A 22,039-nucleotide genomic window follows, 5' to 3' on the forward strand; every position below is an offset into this window, starting at 1 on the left:
GGAGCTCCAATGGAAGGTGCCCATACTTACCGTCCTTAAAGATTGTAAAGAGATAGATGAAAGGAACAACATAAGTTACCTTTCCGAATGAATTGATATATCGATGTAAAATCTCGTAACTAGACATTGGTACGTTGCAATCGTAATAACCGGATCAGATTAAATTGATGTTGTGAACCCACCAGTTAACTGTATTGAACAAATCCCATAAAGGGCGGAAAAAAAAATATGCCCTGTTTAGACCGACCCTGAAAGGACTGATATCACAAATTAACTTTCACGTGTTTTGCGAGAAAATATGATTTAAGTCCGCTGAACGACAAAGCGGTGCACACTAATAATGTCACGTAAGTCAGGGTCAGGTCCTTCTCAGGGGCAGTGTCACATTCCACAGAACCAAATTGAGCCAAAAAGCACTTTGTCCTGTTCTTTTTCTTCCTCCTCCTCCTCCACCTCTGGTCGTTTCAATGGCTCAAAAGTCTCCAACACGGCCCCAATTCCAAGTTCTTCTTCAACTCCAGACAATGGCGACGAGTGGAGATCCTGCAGACATATCTGTTGGGTTACCCCTTTAAAATCTGGTGTTATCATGGCCTGCCTCTCCGCTAATACTTTCCAAGTTTTAAGGTTGCCTCTCTCTCTCTCTCTCTCTCTGTGTTCAACCTTTTCTGGCACTATTTTATGCTCTGGTCTGTTTCTTTGCCCTCTTTGCTATAAGTGCACATATGTATATATATGATTAAGAATCGCACATATATATAATATTCTCCTCCAGCACGCATTTCGCACGAGCGAGATTGCTGCAAGCCTTGCTTAAAGTTCGAGTATCATATTTAACACTTCAATTGAACACATCTGCTATCGCCATCTAGTTATTGTCAGGGAAGATGTGCTTATGGGTCCTACGGAGGGACGAAGCTCCCACCGTTTGCTCCCGGGTCGCTTGTGTTTCTTCGAGGAGAAGGATGGGGAGGAGAGGCCAAAATGGAGATGAAGAAGGACGGGCTTAGCCATTTGGTCTAGACAGAAACAGAACATAGTCAATTTGGCTGTTGAGTTTTATAAAGAAATTTTTTTATTTTTCCTTTTCCCATAAATTTACCATTAGTAGCCAAACTTGTTAGCTGAGTCGTAATCCACCACCACCCCCCCCCCCCCCCCCCCCCCCCCCCCCCCCCTCCCCTTTTAGAAGTTGTAGTTACATTCATGGGAAAATTCCGGCTCGAGAGTTGGCTCACCGTAATATTTGGTCCTCGTAGTTCAGTCTCAATTCCACAATGTATAGTGAACTGCCTCTCTCCCTTTTAGAAGTTGTAGTTACATTCATGGGAAATTTCCAGCTCGAGAGTTGGCTCACCATATTATTTGGTCCTCGTAGTTCAGTCTCCATTCCACAGTGTATAGTGAACTGCCTCGATATGAAATATATCGATAGATAGATAGAAGACAGTAAGCAATCGTTCGATATTCTGCATATTTTTTCGGTGACGAAAGCATCTGTCAATCAAGGCGACATGTCTAGGACCGTATGTTCAAACTTTGTGATAAGCTATTGGACGTTTATTTGCACAATAATGCTTGTGATTTATCTATATAGTTTAAAGAGATTCTTCGGCACAATGGCTGAGAGAGGTTCTTCATTCAGGATTTTGTTTTACTGATGGAACAGGGCAGCTGGTGGATGCGGCCGGACTCTCGTATTTGGATACCATTTTACAGCTAAATCCGATCTGCCGCTTCTTCCTGTCCTTAGCTCTTGTCCCGCCATCTCCCTTCTTTGGTAATGACTCTCTCCTTCTCCTTCCTTTTCTCCTCTCTGTGTCTGTCTCTACATATTGGGCTTTGCCGACGGAGTCATCGACCTGTCGTTGTAACACGTATATATTTGCCCTGCCTCTGGTAAGTCGCTCTGCCTCTGCATCTGGGACGTTTCCGGTGATGGCTGAGGAGGAGAACAGAGTGTTCGGCGCGAGCGAGGCCTCACTGTTGATTCGGGAGCTCAGGGACAGCTTCAAGTCAGGCAGGACGAAGAGCTACGACTGGAGGGTTTCCCAGCTCAGAGGCATCGAGAAGATGATCGAGGAGAGGGAGAAGGACATTATCCAAGCTCTTTACATGGACCTCTCGAAGCCTGAGCTCGAATCATTCTTCTCCGAGGTTCGTCGCCTTTTTTAGTGACTCCTGAAGTCTTATGATCTATCATTGTGCTTGCTCTTCAGCATGTCCAGACGCGAGTTTAGGGTATGTGTCTTGGGAAAAACATGAATTTGCTATGGTTTTCTTGGAAAAGATAAATTGATAGTAAAGATTCCTGAGCAGTTTTCTGGCGAAGAAAACCGAACATTGCAACCATTCTCCAGATTCAGATAGAGCATTGAAAATAAAGGATGTAAGTCATTGAAAAATTGCCGCTTTTGGTACCTTTTCAAATATTCTGCAGATTTCCACATCGAAGTCATCATGTAAGAAGGCCCTCAAGGAGTTAAAGAAATGGATGATGCCGGAGAAGGTGAACAGTCCTATCTCTGGAGACCTTTGTTATCATTCTAATACTTATAACAAGTAGTCGTAAGCTTTAATATGGAACTGACCCGAGTTTTCAGGTCAAAACTTCGATGACGACTTACCCTTCTTCAGCAGAAATAGTGTCGGAACCACTCGGGGTTGTTCTGGTCATTTCGGCATGGAACTATCCTTTCTGTAAGTGAATGTAAATCGATGTTATAGAATACACCTACTTCGGTTTCATATTAGTTACTACTGCTGTTTCCCTTTAGCTTGATGGAGTACCGATCTTCTACCCTTCTGTTGTTCAGTGTTATCGCTAGACCCAGTTATAGGAGCTATAGCTGCGGGCAATGCTGTCGTATTAAAACCATCGGAAATTGCTCCAGCCACTTCGTCGCTTCTGGCAAGACTACTGGAGGAGTATTTGGACAAGAGCGCTATCAGAGTCGTCGAAGGAGCAGTTCCTGAGACAACCGCTCTACTGGACCAGAAGTGGGACAAGATAATGTACACAGGTCTGTTATCTATTACAGGGAATGATCGAGGATGACGGAGGGCATAGGCATCCTGACTGAGGTCTGAAGTCTAATTTAGCTAAAGAAGTGTATTTTTTACTCAGGCAGTGGTAGAGTGGGTCGAATAGTTATGGCTGCTGCTGCGAGGCACCTCACTCCGGTAATTCTCGAACTCGGAGGAAAATGCCCAGCCATCGTTGATTCAAATGTCAAGTTAGAGGTAAGATGCAGACCATAACAATCTCGAAACCAAACTTTGCATTCGATTATTTTTGTCCTAATTAAAATCATACACCTTTGGGGTGAAGGTCTGTGTGAGGAGGATAATAGCAGGAAAATGGGCTGCTAATAGCGGGCAAGCTTGCATCAGTATTGACTACATCATTACGACGAAACAATTCGCTCCCAAATTGGTAAGTCGTTTTCACACCCGAAAGATATGTCCTCAGTCTGTCTTTTTTTTTCATTTCCCGGTTAGATTTTTCTACATCATAAATCAAGAATATACAAGAAGATGTACCAGATAGGACTTAGTTTGGAAACCGTTATATGATCGATCAGGCGTGTCTTTAATCCACTGCATGTATTCCTGGAGAGGGTCTTGAGAGACTTTTTCATATTCCTGGTTTTTCTTACTTTCAAGGAAGAAGGAAACTGTAAATAATGGAAACTTCTTGCAGATTCCCATTTAACCAAACGGATTGATCAGTTAAAAGAGTTTCTGAGAATCAAAGCTGACGCACATATATTTTACCCAGATTGATGCTCTCAAAAAAGGGATCGAGGAATCCTTCGGTGAGAAGCCGATTGAATCGCCGGACATGTCTCGTATAGTGAACGCATTTCACTTCAAACGTTTGGTAAACCTCTTGGACGAGGAACGGGTCTATCACAAGATTGTCCTCGGGGGACAAAGAGAGGAGAAGCTACTGTAAGGCTGGTGTTATTTTTTCTGATTTGTCCTGTAGGTGCAATACAAACTGTCCAGTACTGACTAATTTCATTGTTGTAGAAAGATTGCTCCGACTGTCCTGTTGGATGTTCCCGAGGATTCGCAGATAATGCAGGAGGAAATATTCGGGCCAATGCTGCCCATTCTCACGGTGAGGCATTCGGACCAGCTCAGCATTGTTTCCCTTACATTTCTTCAGTTCTCTCTTCATTTATGACATCAGATTTTGGTTTTAACAGGTTGAAAATTTAGAGGAAGGTTTTGAGGTCGTAAACTCGAAACCGAAGCCTCTAGCAGCGTATCTCTTCACCAACAATGAACAGCTGAAGAAGGAATTTGTTCAGAATGTATCTGCTGGAGGAATGCTTGTTAATGATGCAATCCTACATGTAATCTTCCCTCTGCACTCTGTTATTTCGCGCAAAAGAAGTAAATCCAAATAAATTACATGCTGAAGTTGGAGTTGCTCATGATGCAGGTTACTGTTCCAGGATTGCCTTTTGGTGGGATCGGTGAGAGCGGGATTGGTGCATACCATGGTAAATTTTCATTCGATGCGTTTAGCCACAAGAAGGGAGTTATGTACAGAAGTTTCGAGGGAGACTCATCCGTGAGGTACCCTCCATACACGCCGAAGAAGCAGAGGCTGTTGAAGGCCCTGATAAATGGAAACATTATCGGCATTATTCTTGCTTTGATTAGTTGGTACAGGAAATGAGCGTCAAATGCTGCAGCCTATATGCATCTTCTCCTCCTGAATCCCGGATACGTATGAAAAGTCGTAGCTGCATGTGAATCAAACATAAAACATTCACAAAGAAAGATGGGGCTTAGCGAGATTAGTCGTCACTAGTTGGGGTGTGCATGAATACCGGATATATCCGGAACCGATTGGAACCTACCCATTGAGGATATGGTCCGTGTAACTTCAATTGAAAATCGGGTAGGATGCGGGTAATAATTTAAGAAACCGGTGAAAATAGGTTTCGATTTCGTATAGACTACTCACTGAACAAATACCTGAGACTTATATTTTTTTTGAAAAATTATTTTATATTGACATAATTCTCTATGTGCAATGTAATAGGTACATAATCCTAATGAGAGCTTATTTGCTTTGTCTACTAAGAAGAGTTACGTCATCTTTTTTTTACTAAATAGCTATATAATCTTTTGATTGCATATTTGCTTTATCTATTATATAATCCTTTAGTTTTATGCATGAATGCGATCCGATTAATCTATGTCAACATTTATTTATTTTGCGTGATTGTGAATAAAATCTTTTCGATTTTAGTTATTTATTTCATTTATTGTGCTTGAAGAGAAAAAAAAATTACATATTCCAACTATAACCTATAGTATAATTCAGGTTCATGGTAGCTTTTGGTTCCAGGTTTCACATGGTAGGGTTCGAATCCAAAATCTTAAAACGTATTCACTACAAGGTAGGATCCGGTTACTGTGAAAAAATATGGTACCCGAACTCGCACATCCGAGTCACTAGTCTTGATCTTGAGACAGACTGTCTATGCCAGACAATCTAAAAGTTTATACTCCGTTTGGTTTCGCAATCGAATTTTAAAATTTTAATTATAACTTTAACTCTACTCACTACACAACAAAAATCAACTCTTTAAAGTAAAAAAGGTGGGACCCATACATAAATCCACATACACCTCCGTTATACTCAATTCAATTTTTAATACTAAATTCTCTCAGATATTCATTACTTTTTCACATTTTTTCTCATAATTCAACAAAACAATCATTACAACCAAATTAAAATCAAAACGCAACTCATCTCAACTCTAAAACCAAATCGACTTATACAATGCATTACCAAGCCCAATTCCCACACACGGCTAGCAAAACTTGCACATATAGGTTTTTGGTATTGCGAGGCAGATAAGGAAATATGTCGTTGGCACGTTCAGCAAGATCAGGAATCCAAAAACAGCTAGCAAGACAACTTCAAGCTTAATATGCTAATAATTATCATTACTCAGTGCTACTCTTCATTCTGGGGATCCGGTCCTAGCATGTCGAGCGACTCACCTACTGGAAAGGGACCTCGTCGTCGCGCTTCTTGCCCCAGTCGTGAAATCTCAGGTGCAGCTCGGCAGCAGCAATCAGGAAATGGACTGCCTGCGTCAGGCCGAGAATGTTAAGGATATCCTTGAGCGTACGCAGCCTCAGCTCATCGGCCTTCTTCAGGATCTTCTGGAGCCCTTCCTCCTTGGACACGAGCGTGTTCTCGATCTGCTCCTCGATATTGTCAAGGCTCCTGTTCCCCGGGACGTCCCTGTTCTGCAGCATATCAGACATAACGTGGGACAGCTCCACCGTGGACGAGTCCGCGACTGTCTCCTGGTGCTTCCCGAGCTTTTCAGAGATTTTCTTCTCCTCGGTTATGGTCCTCTGGTGCAGCTTGTCCACCCGGGAGAGCTGGTCAGGGGAGAGGTCGGCGAGGTCGCCGGTGCTCAGCCCCCGGATCAGCTCCGCGAGCTGGGCCTCAAGCTGGTGGCCCGACTTGGAGTAGAGCAGGTGGAAGGCCATGCTGGGGCGCCAACCCCCGATCCAGAGGAACGCGTCCTCAAGGGAGCTCCTCCACGACGGGGAGAACATAGAGAGAACATCCTGTTCGGCGCACCGGGACTTGGCTTGGTAGTAATGCTCATAGTGCCGGACTACGCGGTCGATGAGCGGCTGCAGGATGGCATCGGCATCGGGATGGTTTGAGTTGGCGAAAGCGACTGAGGAGGAGGCGGAGATGAGCTCCTGGAGTTGCTGGTTCTGCTCGACGAGCCAGCACTCGAAGAACCTGCGAAAGCTCTCGCGGGCTGGAGAGCCACCGTTGCTAATGATAGGTGCCATTAGTATGCTGTGGCTGTTTTGGGGCATGGCCATGGCCTCTATATTAGTCTGCATAGAAGCAGAAAAGTGACACTGGAAGAATCGGGAGATCTCTGTTATAAGGTTTCAGGGCTAAACCCAAAGCAGCTATGGGTTCTGTGGGAAGCATATGAGGCGGTTCATGGTTTTTAGGTTTGGACAACATTAAATTTGCTGTCTTTGTACTTTTGCTACAAATCCAGCGTACCTAGTTTCTTCCAATTTCGAGGAAAAGGATTTAGTACTACTAGTCCCTGACTCAGAAATTGATATGTTTTGGCTTTGATCCTCTCTCTAGTGAGTCTTCCATACGTTTTTAATTCGCATTCATGAATTCCCTTGATAAGTTCATAACCTCCCTTGTAAGCGTATTATTTTCAACTCCGAGGAAGTAGGATTCTGATTTTGTCCTACGCTAAGTGTCATATTGTCTCATTATATACCCGTGCAATACACGTCACGCAACCATCGTTGTAGCATGTACTTTCTTTTTCGCATATACTGAGGTACAAGTGATCGGGTCATATCTAATCCTAATAGCTTAAAAGTGAGTGTGACCACGTTCAATCTTATCACATTATTATATTACCATATTTCTCTTTTTATTTTTTCGATATAGGATTCCTAGCTCTTCTCTCTCACATGGTGGGGACACGAAACCAAAGAAGACTCTATGTTAGCATACTAACATAGATGCGAGAAGTAAGGCGTGTAGAAAGACGCACAGAGTGAGCACGAAATAAAATATGTTCAATTAGGAATAGCAGTGATGAATATAATAAATCATATCTATGGACAACCACACCACATTTTACACGGTATAATCGCATCATAGTTATGATATGGATGTAATCTTTAAATTTTTAAAAACCGTCACGATGCAGTGCACATATAAATTTGATAAAAAAAAATCACGAATGAAAATCATACCGCATTCTTTATGTATCTCTATATTTTTCGGTGGGATATATATCTATGTATCTATGTATCTATCCATTTATCTATCTTCTATCTATATACTTATTTTTGGTTCATTTCCGAAGTAATTGCCCCAAGCTCAATGAGAATCTCACTTGATTTCTTAGCCCATCAAATAATAAATAAATTAGAGAGACACTATTAGATTTAAAAAGAAATAAAGAAATTGTTTGATTGCTTAGTTTGTGACTGGTTTCAGAGTAGAATTATTACTCTACTCTATTTCATGAGATGAAGGCAAAATAGTTCGAGAAATTTATTATTGAAAAATTGGCTGTAATAATTGTTAAGTAAATGTATGTGAGAGAATTTATTATAAAATTGAAGAAAAAATTAAAAAAAATTGAGATAATTTACTATTAAAAAATTAGTTATAATAATGGTTAAAAAAATATATGGAAAAAATTATTATTATGTCATTGAATTGAGAGAAGAATAGAATGAAGTAGAATATAATCAAATTATTATTTCAAAACTAGACAAAGCCAGCCCACTTGATTCTTGTAATTAATTGGTTATATTTTTCTAATATTCATTTAATATACATAGTTTTATGGCGTAGTTCGGTTTGAAAGACTGCATTCCTTTTTTTAACTGTCACAACGATATGATTATCGCTTTCTAAAATCATCGCATCGCGAGGGATACAACAAACACCGATAAGTCTAAAAAACATATTTACCCCACCTCTACAATTTATCTTAATATCCACTGTGTACAATCATAAGTGATACAAGTCATTAAATACACTTCAGGCACTCTAACGCCTCAAGTTAATTTCTCTATAAATCGGAGGCACTAAAGGAAAAGGTAAGTCCATTCTCCCCCTCTTTCACTTTGAGAACTTCTCTCTTTATCTCTAACTTGAGCGTCGGAGTGTCTTATCTGAGGTGCTGTAGGTCAAGGGGACCGATGGGAAGGAGGTCAACGGAGGACCTGAGATTGACGGGAGGCTTGAGGTCGAGGACCCAAGGAATACTTGAGGTTGAGGATCCAAGGAGGACCTGAGGTCGAAGATTTGAGTATCCAAAAGCCCAAGCAGGACTGGAGGTCGACATTTGATGGACGATGTATTGGGTGGAAAAGAATAAGGGATCCACAAGCGGACATCCTTGGGACCCTTGGTATTGCGACGAGTAGAGCCCGTCACGTAGAGACACGTGGCCCGGGAAAAATGATGTGGCATCAGCAGGTATGGTGTGATTTTAGATGACAATGTGATTCTCATAGTATCCGTATGCGTCGGCAAAGTTGTCATCCTTAAATCCAACAGCAGGCTGGATTGGGCTGGTATGGATACGATTGGCAGACTGGGCACAGAAGCAGCATGCTTCATTGGGCTTGTGAGGTCAAAAATGATGAGCTTAATATCATCTTAAATTTCGTTTTTGTTTTCTCTACAAAAGAGTTTCATGAGTTAGAGCAATAAAATATAAATCTTAATAATAAAAAAATATAAATCTTAATAACTAATGAAAAAGTACGAAATAATCCTACAATAAGAATCGAACATGCAACTTCTTCTCTATTACGATACACTACCTTTCTCTTATATCATCTTAAATTTCTAATAAACCTAAAGTAGATGAGTTCGTGTACAACCAAAAAACTTAAGCGGATGGTACATAATTTTCTTATAATCTCAAAATTCTCTTTGTATTTTTTATATTATTAGATACACGTGGCTGATTTATTTATACTCAACAACCTATTGGCTGGTATAGTTTTTACTTTTTAAGACAGAGTGAAACTAATTAAATGACGGGAATGCGGCACAATGTATCGAACTTGCAGTTAAATACCATGTATGATTTTGAATTGTCACAGCCGTTTGCTATAGGCCTAGCGTAAAGGGAGTATTAATGAATAAATAATAAATCATGTAATCACAGCGTGCATGTGTTGCAATTTATAAACGTGCTTATAATAGACGAACTTTTTTTTTTAATTTTATTTTCGGGTGAGCATATAATGGGCAAACTTTACTTACAGTACGTGGATTCAAAATCCACTAAAGACGCTAATAAACGGAAACATTATCGACATATTTCCTTTGCACTGACTGGTTGGTAGAGGAATTACTGTACGTATGAGAATCACGAATATATATGTATAGAAAAAATTCGCAGACGTGATCTAGTTTAAATATGGTCATAGTCTCTATTACCAATATCGACTTATACAATGCGTTATCAAGTCTGATCTCTCCCACACGCGAGTAACAAGCTAAGACACACATATATAATTCTGTTCTTGTGTGACAAATTGAAGAGGAAATATGTCTTCAGCACCTTCGGCAATTTCAGAATCCTCCAACCGAAAGAAGGAAAAAAGAATCAAGGGAGGGTTTAGCGCAGTGATACACCTCTCGCCCGGTGATCAAGAGATCCAGGTTCGATATTCAGTGGGACAATTCGTGTCCTTTTATTAGATAATTGTGATTTTTATTTCAATATATTAGGCCCATTGACCTCATTTGTAACTGAAAAAACAAGAAAAAAGAAACCCACACAACAGTATATAATTAGACAATTTCATGCTTACCATAAGCTAATAATATTAATATCCAATGATACTCTCCACCTGGATCGATCCAGTTATAGCGCGGCAAGTCTGTCATCTTCTGGAATGGACCTGGGCGTCGGCGTCGTGCTTCTTGCCCCAGTCATGAAATCTCAGGTGTAACTCGGCGGCAGCTATCAGGAAATGAACTCCCTGCGTTGGGCTGAGGATGTTTAGGATGTCCTTGATCGTCCTCAGCCTTAGGTTGTCGGCCCTCTTCAGGATCTCCTCTAGCCCTTCCTCCTTGGACACGAGCGCGCTCTTGACCTGCTGGTCGACCCTGTCGTCATTCTCGGTTGTCCCTGGGATGTCTCGGCTCTGCAGCATCTCAGTCACAACATGGGATAGCTCCACCATGGACGAGTCGGCGACTGTCTCCTGTTGCTTGGCGAGCTTCTCCGTGATCTCCTTCTCCTTGGATATGGTCCTTCGGTGCAGCTCGTCCACCTGGGAGAGCTGGTTCGGGGAGAGGTCAGCGAGGTCGCGCGTGCTCAGCCCCCGAATCAGATCTGCTAGCTGGGCCTCGACCTGCAGGCCCGACTTGGAATAGAGCAGGTGGAAGGCCATGCTCGGGCGCCACCCCCCAACCCAGAGGAATGCATCCTCGAGGGAGCTCCTCCACGACGGGGAGAACATGGAGAGCACGTCCTGCTCCCTGCACTGGGACTTGGCGCGGTAGTAGTGGTCGTAGTGCCGGACTACCCGGTCAATGAGGGGCTGCAGGATGGCATCGTGATTGGGATGATCGGCATTTGTCGAAGCGGCGGCGGCGGAGGAGGCGGAGATAAGCTCCTGGAGGTACTGGTTCTGCTCGATGAGCCAGCACTCGAAGAATTTGTGGAAGGTCTCGCGGGCGGAAGAGCCATTCCGAATAGCGGAGGCCATTAGTATATGGCTGCTGGGGGGCATGGACATGGCCTGTGCATTGGTTTGCACACAGGAGACAACCGCGCTAGAAGGTATATGACTTCCTTTTATAAAGTTTCAGGATTGAGCCCAAAATAAATTAATTTACTATTGATTTTTTTTTTCTTCGTTAGTTTAAATAAAATAATAATAACAGTTCACCGAGAAATAAAATAATCATATTAATGATAAATAACAATAATACTATGGATGGAAATGGTTTTATGATTTTTCAAGGTTTGGATGGACAAACATAAGTAGTTGCCATATAACAACATGAGTTGATTCAAACAGCTCGACGCTTGTTCAGATTCGAGTTTCTGTTAATGTAAAAAATTCACGTTGTAAGAGGTTTACCTCTTAGTGGGTTGACCCAACTCAATTAAATTAATTGAGGTCTAATTAAGCTTACGGATTCCAAGATTCGCATTGAAAAAAAAAAGAAGAAGAAGTAGTTGCCGTCTTTGTAGTTTTGCTGTAAATTCATTGTACCCAGTTCCTTCCAATTCTGGGATGGCAAACACCTGGATATTGAATGGGCTATCACACGAGGATTTATGATAACAGGAGGACTCAACCCGCGCCATCCCACATGCGGAAAAACTTTCTCCGACAATGTTTTGGTTTGGATGAGTGATCCAACTCAATTTAATTTTGTACAATGATAAATGTTGATAAATATATTGATGTGAAAGAGTATATATATGTATGTATATATAAATGTGAAACTAGATGGACAAGTTATTAAATTGATTATAAAAAGTAGATGATAAATTTATTACAAAAAAATTAATTATAAAAAATGATAGGAAAAAATATGAGCGAGAATTTTTTTTTCGGTGTGAATCGTGATATCCGGAAGTCCAATTGTGTCCCAACTAATCCAGTCGAGCCGGATCAGCTCACTAAGCGGTAAAGCTCTACCATAATGAATTTTATGTATTCACAAGGACTTGAACCCCAGACTTTGCTTAAGCGAAACAAGTATCAAACTGTTTGAATCAATCCACGTTGGTTGAGTGAGAAATTGTTATTAAATGATAGCAAAAGACAAAACAATAATGATTATATTATTGAATTTGATGAATAATAGAGTTGAATTGAGTTGAGTATAATTACTATTTGAAATAATTGATATAGATATAATTGAACCTAATGGCAAAATTAATTACTTATGTGCAAAAATTATAAACTATTGATTGTTAGTAAATAATCTAAAATTTTAAGCTTGCATTTGGTTTTTGAGTTGGATCATGATCTAACTTAACTTGATTTTGTATAATGACTGTAAGTGTTGACAAATACATGGATGGATGAGAATATCTACATGTATGTATATATAGATGCAAAAGTATATGAGAATTTTATTATTAAAAAATTGATTATAAAAATGGTTAGGAAAAAATATCAATAGAAAATTGTTATTAAATGAAGAAAAAAACAAATCAGTAATGATTGCAATGTTAAATTTGGGAGAAAATATAATTAAGTTGAGTAAAGTAAAATTTTTTAGTTGAAAGCCAAACAAGGATTATACTAATTTAAATGTCACATGTATTTTTTCTCTGCCAATCTTAATTTAAATTTCCAATAAATAAGACCTAAGTGGCTATGCTAATTTTAAGTGGACGAACTTTACTTGCAATGAAAGATTCAAAGTCGTTAAAAGCATCTAGCGACTATGGCCAAATCAATGCTTAAGTGAAAACTAGTCTCAATCAATAGGCTGACACAATCTTAAGCTAAAAGAATTTGTACAGACATCTTAAATTGGTGACCAATTGAAATAGCTTTTTTATACTTAAATAAGAATTATAGCAAATTAATATGTTAAAAAATATATAATTTTTAAAAATGGATTCTCGCGGTGGAAAAATCTACCCTACTCACTCCCTCAAGCTTAGATGATGGGACAAATTTCTTAGTGTTGTATTAATTAATGGTCTAAAATTAGAAATACTAGATCCTCGTAAAAGGTATGCTTAATTGTCATCCTAATATCACATGCATTAAATTTCCCCTGCATATCAATATTACAATTCACTAGGTCTTTTAGCCCGTGCGTTACATTGAATTTTTACTAAAAATATAATTGCATTTACCTAATTCAAATTTTAATTATTTTTAACTAAATTTCAAAATTTTCATAAAGAATTTTTCTTTTTTCTATTGTATATTATATCTAATAAATATACCAAATATCTTAAGAAATTTTGATTAATTCATATATTACTACTATATTGGAGAAAGAGTAGCGGTGTAACTTTTTCAAAATTATCATTTTTCCAATAAAAAATAGTATGCCATAAATTTTGATGATGATTTTGTAATTATTATAAATTTTAAGGATATATTAAAGTTAAGAATTTCACGTCCAAATATGTTTATGTTATATCAAAAAAATATTATAAATTTTAAGGATATATTAAAGTTAAGACATTTCACGTCTAAATATATTTATGTTATATCAAAAAATTATTATTATTTATTTATACACTCTTAATTTATATACATTTATTAATTTAATCCTAACCGTATACATATTTACAATCATGCCACTATTTATTACATTGTACTCAACTTTATATAATATGTAGATGCTGCTCTAAGTAATTAAAAAGATACTCTACCGAGAAAAAAAAGTAATTAAAAGGATAGTTATGAGGATTTAGCGAAAGTTGTCTACAATACCTACGTCATCTTGAGGATTCCAATGCTCCGTTTGTTTTCAAAGTCGTGATTTAAGATTTTAACTTTAACTTTAACTCAAAACACTACACAACAAAACACACATTTCAAAAGTCAAATTGGTGGGCCCCATATATTATTAAAATACAATCCCATTATAATTAATTATCTATACCTTCCATTCATTTCATATTTCAAAAGTCAAACTGGTGGGCCCCATATATTTTTGTCTTCTTCTACAATCACAATCACAATCACAAATTCGTGACTTTAACTCCGAAAACAAACGCATTGCAAGAGTCTCAAGTTCTTGGTTTGTGAATAAAAACAAAAATTACGATTGAGAGAGATTTATTCTTCAGTGAATCGACTCGGATCAAACCTAAATTAGGTCCATTAGGCTTTTGAGTGTTAGGTGGTGCATGCAAAATAAAAGAATCTACGGAAAATATTAGTTTAGTATTATTCATCCACTTTGAATGAGTAACAATAAATTAAAATGCTTATAAGTGAAATTGTAGGGCCGTTGTGGGGTTCGTTTTTCACTTTTAGGCATTCTGATTGGTGTTACACAGTCAAGTAGTTGAGTAATAGTCGTCGAATATTTACTCATAATCTACATTGGGTATGCATTAAGTGGATATACATTATCTTCATTTTAAGAATTTTAAATCTATTGAAAGTACTGTATATCCAAGACAAGTGGATGCTTACTTATTGGCAAATGGTTATGATATCTCGAGATTTTATACATTTCTAAGGTGGAGGTTTACTACTTATTAAATGATTGTGATATCGCTCTCAACTTGATACCAAATAAATTTTGGATTCCATCTTTATCAGGTTTGTGTTTGATTTTTTTGTCGGGGGTCGAGGGAACTTGTGGGTGGGGATTTTTATGGGGAAGTGCGGTGGACAAGTGGGCACGCTTTCTCAGAAGGGTTGGGCTGGAATTGGCATATATAGATGCAGTGTATGTGTATGCTTAGAGAGAAAGGAAGCATTTCATGCAATATATGTCACGTGGTGTCATTGATCAATAGTTTTCTTCCTTTTTGGAACGAAGAGATTAACATTGTTATGCCTCGTTGCGGCGCGATTGCATACATCGCACAACAATTTCTTGTAGCTTGATAGGAAAAAAATATTTAAGGCGTGTTACTCATCAGTTTATAAATAAGAAATACATGACATATTTAAAGAGCGTGTGAAAAGTTGAAGGTAAAGTGATATTGCACTTTGTATCTAAGTAAAATACATAAAGTAGTAAACTACACATATTTTTAATAAATTACACATGGTTAAGAAATTAATTAGGATAAATTATTTAAATTTGAAACAGATTACACGGATTTCGAATTTTTTTATAATAATAAATTATGTGAACTTATCGTATTCTTAATAAAATATTTTAGTAATTATATCATTACCTTTTAATTTACATAAGATCCTCATGAGCTTATTATAATAAAACATAAATCCTAACATCTAATAAATAGACAATGATAATTTTATAACAAGTATCAAATTTGAAATATCTTAATTATCAAATAAAAACATGTTGATATTTTTTCACTTTTATCGGTTGTAACTATATAACCCCTTTTGGTTATTATGACGTAAAATTTCCTTACGTGCAGAGATATTTTCGCTTAGATTAGTCAAGTGTTTGGGTTTCCCTTTCTAGAAGTAAAGAAGGCGGCGACAAGAAAAGGAGATTCATGATTCATCCATTGTATGCTTCTCTCTTTGCACCAATGGGAAAAATAGATTGTTTTCTATTGCTCAGAGTCATCTCTCCAGAATATTCCGGATGCCATTTACGAGGCAAAATTTAGAAACAGCTGATTGATTTATAGATCAATCCAATAAAAATAGTTGTATCATTCTAAACTAGTCCCATGATCATCTCTAGTTACCCACACAGGATAAAAAGAAAGAAGTATTAACTTATTAAGTGGTGAAAATCAAACGGATAATCTTCATTATTATGTGCTGCGAAGTTGTCCGGTGCCCGAGAAAATAAAGGAAAATATATAATTGTGAATGCATTGAAGATAAAATTTAATAACAGTTGAGGCAAAGACACAATGAGGTTGGGGAATAAAAACAAAAGCAGCACTGAATTGCTGGCGTCAACTTCATTGAAGCCCAGCCGCAATCGACGCACATCTATTGTATTTATACTTGGTAATGTTGTCAAGCCTCGGTGCGGCTCAAAAAATTGTGTCGTAAATAATACATATATTAATTATAAAATGTCATTAAATAAATATTAAATTAAATAATAATTTCGAGTACCGCATCTATATGGTACAAACTCTATTTATTTTCTCTCAATTATCTCACTTTAAGTTTCTAACTGCTTTTGTAAAAAAAACTTTTGAATTTTGTCACATTGGGTCTTTCATTATTTTTTTTTTAGTGTGGATCAGATAGTATCCGAAAGTCCAACACCTTTTTCTTCTACTTATCAATTATTTTTCAAATTTCTCCTTATAATTTATATAAATATTATTAAGTTTAAAAAAATTAAACTTATGTTTACTACAACTGTTCATGTTTATGATATGATTGCGTTAGTTTATACAATCGACTGAAGTCATCTTGCATTTTACCAAAAAAAAAGGACAATTTTAAGGTCTCATTGGCTATACCCTTTTAGTGGATTGATCTGTCACGAATATGGATTAGTCGGGTCTTATTGGCTTTCGTACCAGGTGATGCACATCGAAAAGAGCAGCTTCTTTATAGTCAAATAAAAAAAATTAAAAGAATTATATTTATATTTCCTCTTGTTTTATGATAAAAAGATGATAACCAATATCATATTATTATTTAGGTGCATATAGATGGAAATAGTAAATGATAAATACATAATTAACTTACGACATATATGGTACGTGGTTATTATATTATTATTTATGATAGCATCTCATTGGATTTGTATCTTCGACGAGTGGGTTGCTTCTCATTGTTGATCATTCATGCTATAACATCAACTTGGTTTAGTCATATTAACTTTATTATATATATATTCTTCTCGAGGACTCTATTGCTCGCTCAATGATTCACGTGCTATTTATTTACTATTCCAAAATATCTTTTATCTTAGGAAATTTTTACACTTACATATATAAGCGGTCAATCTTAACGAACTATCCATTTGCATTATAAGTTTAACTTATTTCTCTAGTTTATTGTCATTTTGATAACTTTATATTATCTAGATCACTTGAAGATACATTTATATTAAGAAATATTTTCAATATTATTATGATGGAAAAGATTACTAATTAAAATAGCATACACCAATGTTCAGTCAAGGATTGAGAATCTTATTAGCTTTTTGTCCCGTGCGTTGCACGAATTCATTCTATATATCTCTTGATCATTTCCTAAATGTAATTGTTTATATTTTGAAATACCAATTTTTTATAAAATAATAATATTTTTGTAATTATTAATTTCAAATAATAATCTTCAATATTTTTATTAATATTAGAGGATGTTAAATAGTCAAATAAAAATTTGCAAATAATTGTCTTAATTAATATGCATCTTATCTTAATTATGATACACATTTTCACATTCATTTAATTTAAATTACAATATAAACTTGTTTTAATCTTAACAAGGAAAGTTGCTCATGACATACTTATTTTTAAGGGAAAATTACACTGGTGGTCCAAAAAATTTTAATAATGTATCAGATTGGTCCAAAAAGTTTTTTTTTGCTACTTGATGGTACAAAATGTTTCAAAGTTGTAGCATAATAATTCAAACCGTCATCTCGCCATTGATGCCGTCAAGCCGACGCTGATGGTGCAAAATCGATTTTTGTGGGACGTTACATGATGATGCAAAATGTTTTGAAGTTGTAACTTAATAGTATAAAATGTTTTACGTAAGTTACATAATAGTGTAAAATTTACAGTCTTGTAAATGACGGTTTGACGGCGTCAATGGCGAGATGACGGTTTGTACTATCATGTTATAACTTTGAAACATTTTGTACCATCAAGTAACAAAAAAAACTTTTCGGACCAACCTGATACATTATTAAAATTTTTTGGATCACCAATGTAATTAACCCTATTTTTAAATATTATTTTTATTGAATTATGATCATAAGTTCACAGTGGTGTGTTGCAAATTTTTTCTTTTAGGGAATCATAAGTTGATATAATTAGTTGCCTATAATATTTTTCTTTTTAGAAGTTTTATATGTTATTAATTTATTTTTTATGGTGTTTTTATCCTTTGAGCTGGATATGTTTGTTTTAATTCATTTATGTATCATTTCTAATAGCAATCATTCAAATTTTTGAAACGCATAAATAGTTTAGCTAATAATCTCAATTATTATGTCTATTAAATGGATGTTTTATAAATATTCAGACAAACCTTGATTTTACATTTTAAAATATAAAATTTTAAGACATTCGCATTTTAAAATTTCCATTTTTACATTTTACACTACATAGGTTCATAAAATGTAAAAATTTTAATCTTATGATCCTCCAATAGTAATTATTTGTAAATATAATAATATACAAATACATTATTTTAAAAATAATAATAGTATTTATTAGGGGAATTAATTTTATGCATAATTAGTTTATTAATATATGTTTACATATGGATGGACAATTTTAACCTTACTTAATATAACCCTATTTAATGCAAAAATGTAGTTTTTTAGTATATATATCTATCTATATATAAGTAAAATTAACTTGGCTACATAATAAATTAGTTTGGATGCATAATAAATGCAATAAAATGTACTTGAATCTCTTACTAACTACAATTAAAATAAAATTTAAAAAATTAAAAAATAAAATTAAAAGCATAGAATAAAAAAAATGACATAAAACATTAAATGAGAACCGAGTTTCAAACTACAATTGGAACAAAAAAATCTACCTTTGGTATTTAGCAAAACTGACCATGCTAATTCCTAAAAAAAATGCGTCATATTGACTTATAATAATAAATAAAAATTTCGTACACACAACAGTCGATGCTATAAACTTATGGTCTTAAATAGAATAAAAAAAATACTTAAAATAAGGATTTTATAAATATTATTTAAAAGGACAAAAAAATTATGTTGTAATTTCTAAATTATATATAAAAGATAAGTGTATATAAATAATTAACTTAACGTGATGCATATTAATTAAAGCGATTTGTAACAAATTATCATTGAACTATTTAAATTAGGCAAATTTGCATCGTACAATACGATATTTTGATATTTTTCACAGCATAGCATATATTGTGGCCATTTCACAATATAACACTATATTTTGAAAATTTTTCACCACACAGCACAACGTTAACTTTCAAATGGTGGACGGAAAGCTAGTGTTGCTCGATTTTTGGCCTTCTCATGCATATGTGATCAAAGACACTCCGGTGGCTCTAAGGGATTTCGAACCCGAGATTAGGTGGATACATGAGTTCCTCTTTAAACATTAAGCTAAACCGCTTGGAATTATAATTACAATAAACTTATATATCATGAAAAAGTGCAACAATAGCATAAATTAGGTAATTATATATTTTACAAGCGTTATATGCATAATAATTATTATACAAATCATCCCTTATTATTTCGGATGGACGCACTTGACACTGACCCATACATACCCATCGTAAAGATTCTTCCAAGATTTCTCATCATAGTACGTAAATCCAAATGTCAGAACAAATGGACAAATTTTTTTGACATGTTTTGCATGTAATTTCTAAAATAATAAGATCAAATTGACATGTGAAGTTTCTTTGGCTCTGCATGCTTGAATATACATATACATGCAGAGGGAACCAAAGGGGTCTCACATGGACGATTCTCCAAAACAACATGCCCTTGTGGCTGCCCCGCGATGCTGCCACTTGGCATAATTTTTTTGCGATGCTGCCACTTGGCATAATTTTTTTTCCTTCGATTACGGAAAAAGCTCATAAGTCTAGCAAATGAAAAAAGAAAATGAAAAATAAAAGAGTAAAGAATAGTCTCATGAGCTAATAAAAGGCGAATTAAAAATTCTTTCGATTCATTGAATGAGAGCACAAGTCGCGCATTACATTCCATTTCTCAAACGAAAGCTACCTGTATGTTGCATGGGCTTGACATAAGTATTAGCTGGAAAAATGTATGTACACCAACAGGCAATTATATATACGTATATGTATACGTATGTATGATAGATTCGTTTATACTGCAAGATCGAACATGAACATGAACATGAACAAGGTTTTCCTCTTCCGATCCAGAAAAGAAGAAAACCAGACGCCTGCCTATGTACAGCTGAGCTGACAGAATCCTTGCGTCTTTGTCGGCCTGCGTGCATTGCACCTTCCCCTCTCCGCCGCACGTTATTCGTTTATTTATGTAGAATTATTAATAAAAAATTTGTTTTGTTTTCTGGCCAGGATGATAAATGGAATAGATAGATTAGATTGTTTCCGAGGTTGTGTTTTTGTCTTTTCTCGGATGAGAAAGAACGTACCACGGCCAGGAAAACTTCTATCAGAAGTTTCTTTATTTTATTTTATTTTTACGGAAAAATTACACATTACGGCTCCATATTTTGACATTTATATTATATATCGCGATCATTGTACAGCATAGCACGAAATTTTACGAACTTTTCAACCACACAGCATGACGTGACTCGATTTTTGGCCCTCTCGTGCATACCTGATCAAATGTGGGACCCATTCCCATCTCTCCCACCTCCATCCCTCCACTAATAAACGGCTTCAGGGTTTATATCCTCCCCCATTCCATTCTTCCCCTGCATCAAAGAAAAAACAGAGGGTAATGGGTTAAGTGTTTTGCTCCTCTTCTTCTGCAACTGGTACGTAGTTATCCCAATTCATTCTTCTGTGTAATTGTGCTGAAGTGGAAGGTTCATTTGGCATAGAGATTTTTTTTTTTTTTTTTTTTGCAGAGTTGGATTTGTGTTGGAGAAATGACATCGAGTGGGTCGATTGAAATGGGGGAAGCTTGTGCGACATCATCCAATGTCTCTCGAGCTTATATTCTTTCTCGAACAAGGGACCAGCCTTTCTCCCTTTCCCGAGCAGGGGAACACTCCTTTACAAGCTTTCTCCGAGGTTGTCCCACCTGCATGCCTCCCAAAGCAACAATTTCTTTTATGCAGATTCTCAACTCTAACATAGTACAAAACATGGAAAAAATAAATATGGACCACCTCTGGACTGATAAGCTTTTCCCGATTCTCCAAACTGCCGCACTATGGACTCCCAATGCTCCCTTTGGCTCCAACAATTCACTCCCTTCAACGATCGGAAGCTTTTCCAGAGTCATGCAGTTCGATTTTTAATCTAGGGTTATACAGTGGAGCTGGGGACAAGAGGGAATATGGAGAGAGGATGGAAATAGAGGAGAGGGAACCACAGAGAGGGAAATGAGAAGAAGTGGGAAAAGCTACGTCTCTGGTTAAATTTTTTTTTCAAAATATCTTGTAATCACGATATATGCGATGTGGTGAAAAATGTCGAAATATCATGCTGTATGGTGTAATTTTTCCTTCTTTTTTTGAATTGCCTCAATTGTATCCGGAATATGTACGATCCGATTAATTTCGGTTCAAGCGAAGTCAATTCACCGAGATGTAAAACTCTCTTTACATGATTTTTTTTTATTCGTAAAACTGAAACTCAAAATCTTAATTAAAGAGAACAGATGCCGAACCACTAAAATTAATCCATATTAATTTATTTATCCTTTTTTTTTTTTTTATAAAGTTTAGATTAAGTTAACTATTGTCATTTCCATCTTTGCTTGATCCTCAATCCAAAGATCTAGCTTAGTCTTAAATCCCCAGAGGATCGAGTTCAGTGGAGGAGGCCTCAAGCCAGATCAGATCTCTCTTTTATTTTGGGCATATTTGGTTTCAATAAAAGGGCAGCTTCCGAAGCACTTTGTCTAAGCGGAGGGTGCAATTAATCAACTATGTGTCGTTTGCTATCGATGTTCTTATGTTTATATTGCCAA

The 22,039-nt window shown here is 36.4% G+C and overlaps 3 protein-coding genes and 1 long non-coding RNA gene across 5 annotated transcripts; 2 read left to right on the top strand and 2 right to left on the bottom strand.

Annotated features, from left to right (window-relative positions):
• Positions 1–451: 451 nt before the first annotated feature.
• LOC116201989 (aldehyde dehydrogenase family 3 member H1-like) lies at positions 452–5,099 on the top strand. Of its 2 annotated transcripts, none has more exons than XM_031533487.1 (12): positions 452–627; positions 1,670–1,780; positions 1,905–2,157; positions 2,441–2,509; positions 2,604–2,700; positions 2,817–3,023; positions 3,128–3,243; positions 3,332–3,436; positions 3,782–3,954; positions 4,036–4,126; positions 4,215–4,364; positions 4,454–5,099. In XM_031533487.1, the coding sequence occupies exons 1-12, from the start codon at positions 590–592 to the stop codon at positions 4,691–4,693; spliced, it is 1,650 nt and encodes a 549-aa protein (XP_031389347.1). In that variant the 5' UTR covers positions 452–589; the 3' UTR covers positions 4,694–5,099. The 2 variants fall into 2 exon arrangements, with proteins under 2 accessions (XP_031389347.1, XP_031389348.1); XM_031533488.1 differs by lacking the exon at positions 452–627 and adding an exon at positions 667–689.
• Positions 5,100–5,635: 536 nt separating this feature from the next.
• LOC116198696 (protein DOG1-like 3) lies at positions 5,636–7,182 on the bottom strand. Its single transcript, XM_031528920.1, has one exon. The coding sequence runs from the start codon at positions 6,904–6,906 to the stop codon at positions 6,034–6,036; it is 873 nt and encodes a 290-aa protein (XP_031384780.1). The 5' UTR covers positions 6,907–7,182; the 3' UTR covers positions 5,636–6,033.
• Positions 7,183–10,251: 3,069 nt separating this feature from the next.
• Positions 10,252–11,347, bottom strand: LOC116201199 (protein DELAY OF GERMINATION 1-like). The gene has a single exon (XM_031532336.1). The coding sequence runs from the start codon at positions 11,323–11,325 to the stop codon at positions 10,465–10,467; it is 861 nt and encodes a 286-aa protein (XP_031388196.1). The 5' UTR covers positions 11,326–11,347; the 3' UTR covers positions 10,252–10,464.
• A 9,331-nt stretch (positions 11,348–20,678) lies between these two features.
• LOC116198977 lies at positions 20,679–21,676 on the top strand. Its single transcript, XR_004155450.1, has 2 exons — positions 20,679–20,876; positions 20,970–21,676. It is a non-coding gene; the product is annotated as an uncharacterized LOC116198977 (long non-coding RNA).
• The last annotated feature ends 363 nt before the right edge of the window (positions 21,677–22,039 follow it).

This window comes from Punica granatum, chromosome 3 (assembly GCF_007655135.1).
Source record: "Punica granatum isolate Tunisia-2019 chromosome 3, ASM765513v2, whole genome shotgun sequence".
NCBI classification, from domain to species: Eukaryota; Viridiplantae; Streptophyta; class Magnoliopsida; order Myrtales; family Lythraceae; genus Punica; species Punica granatum.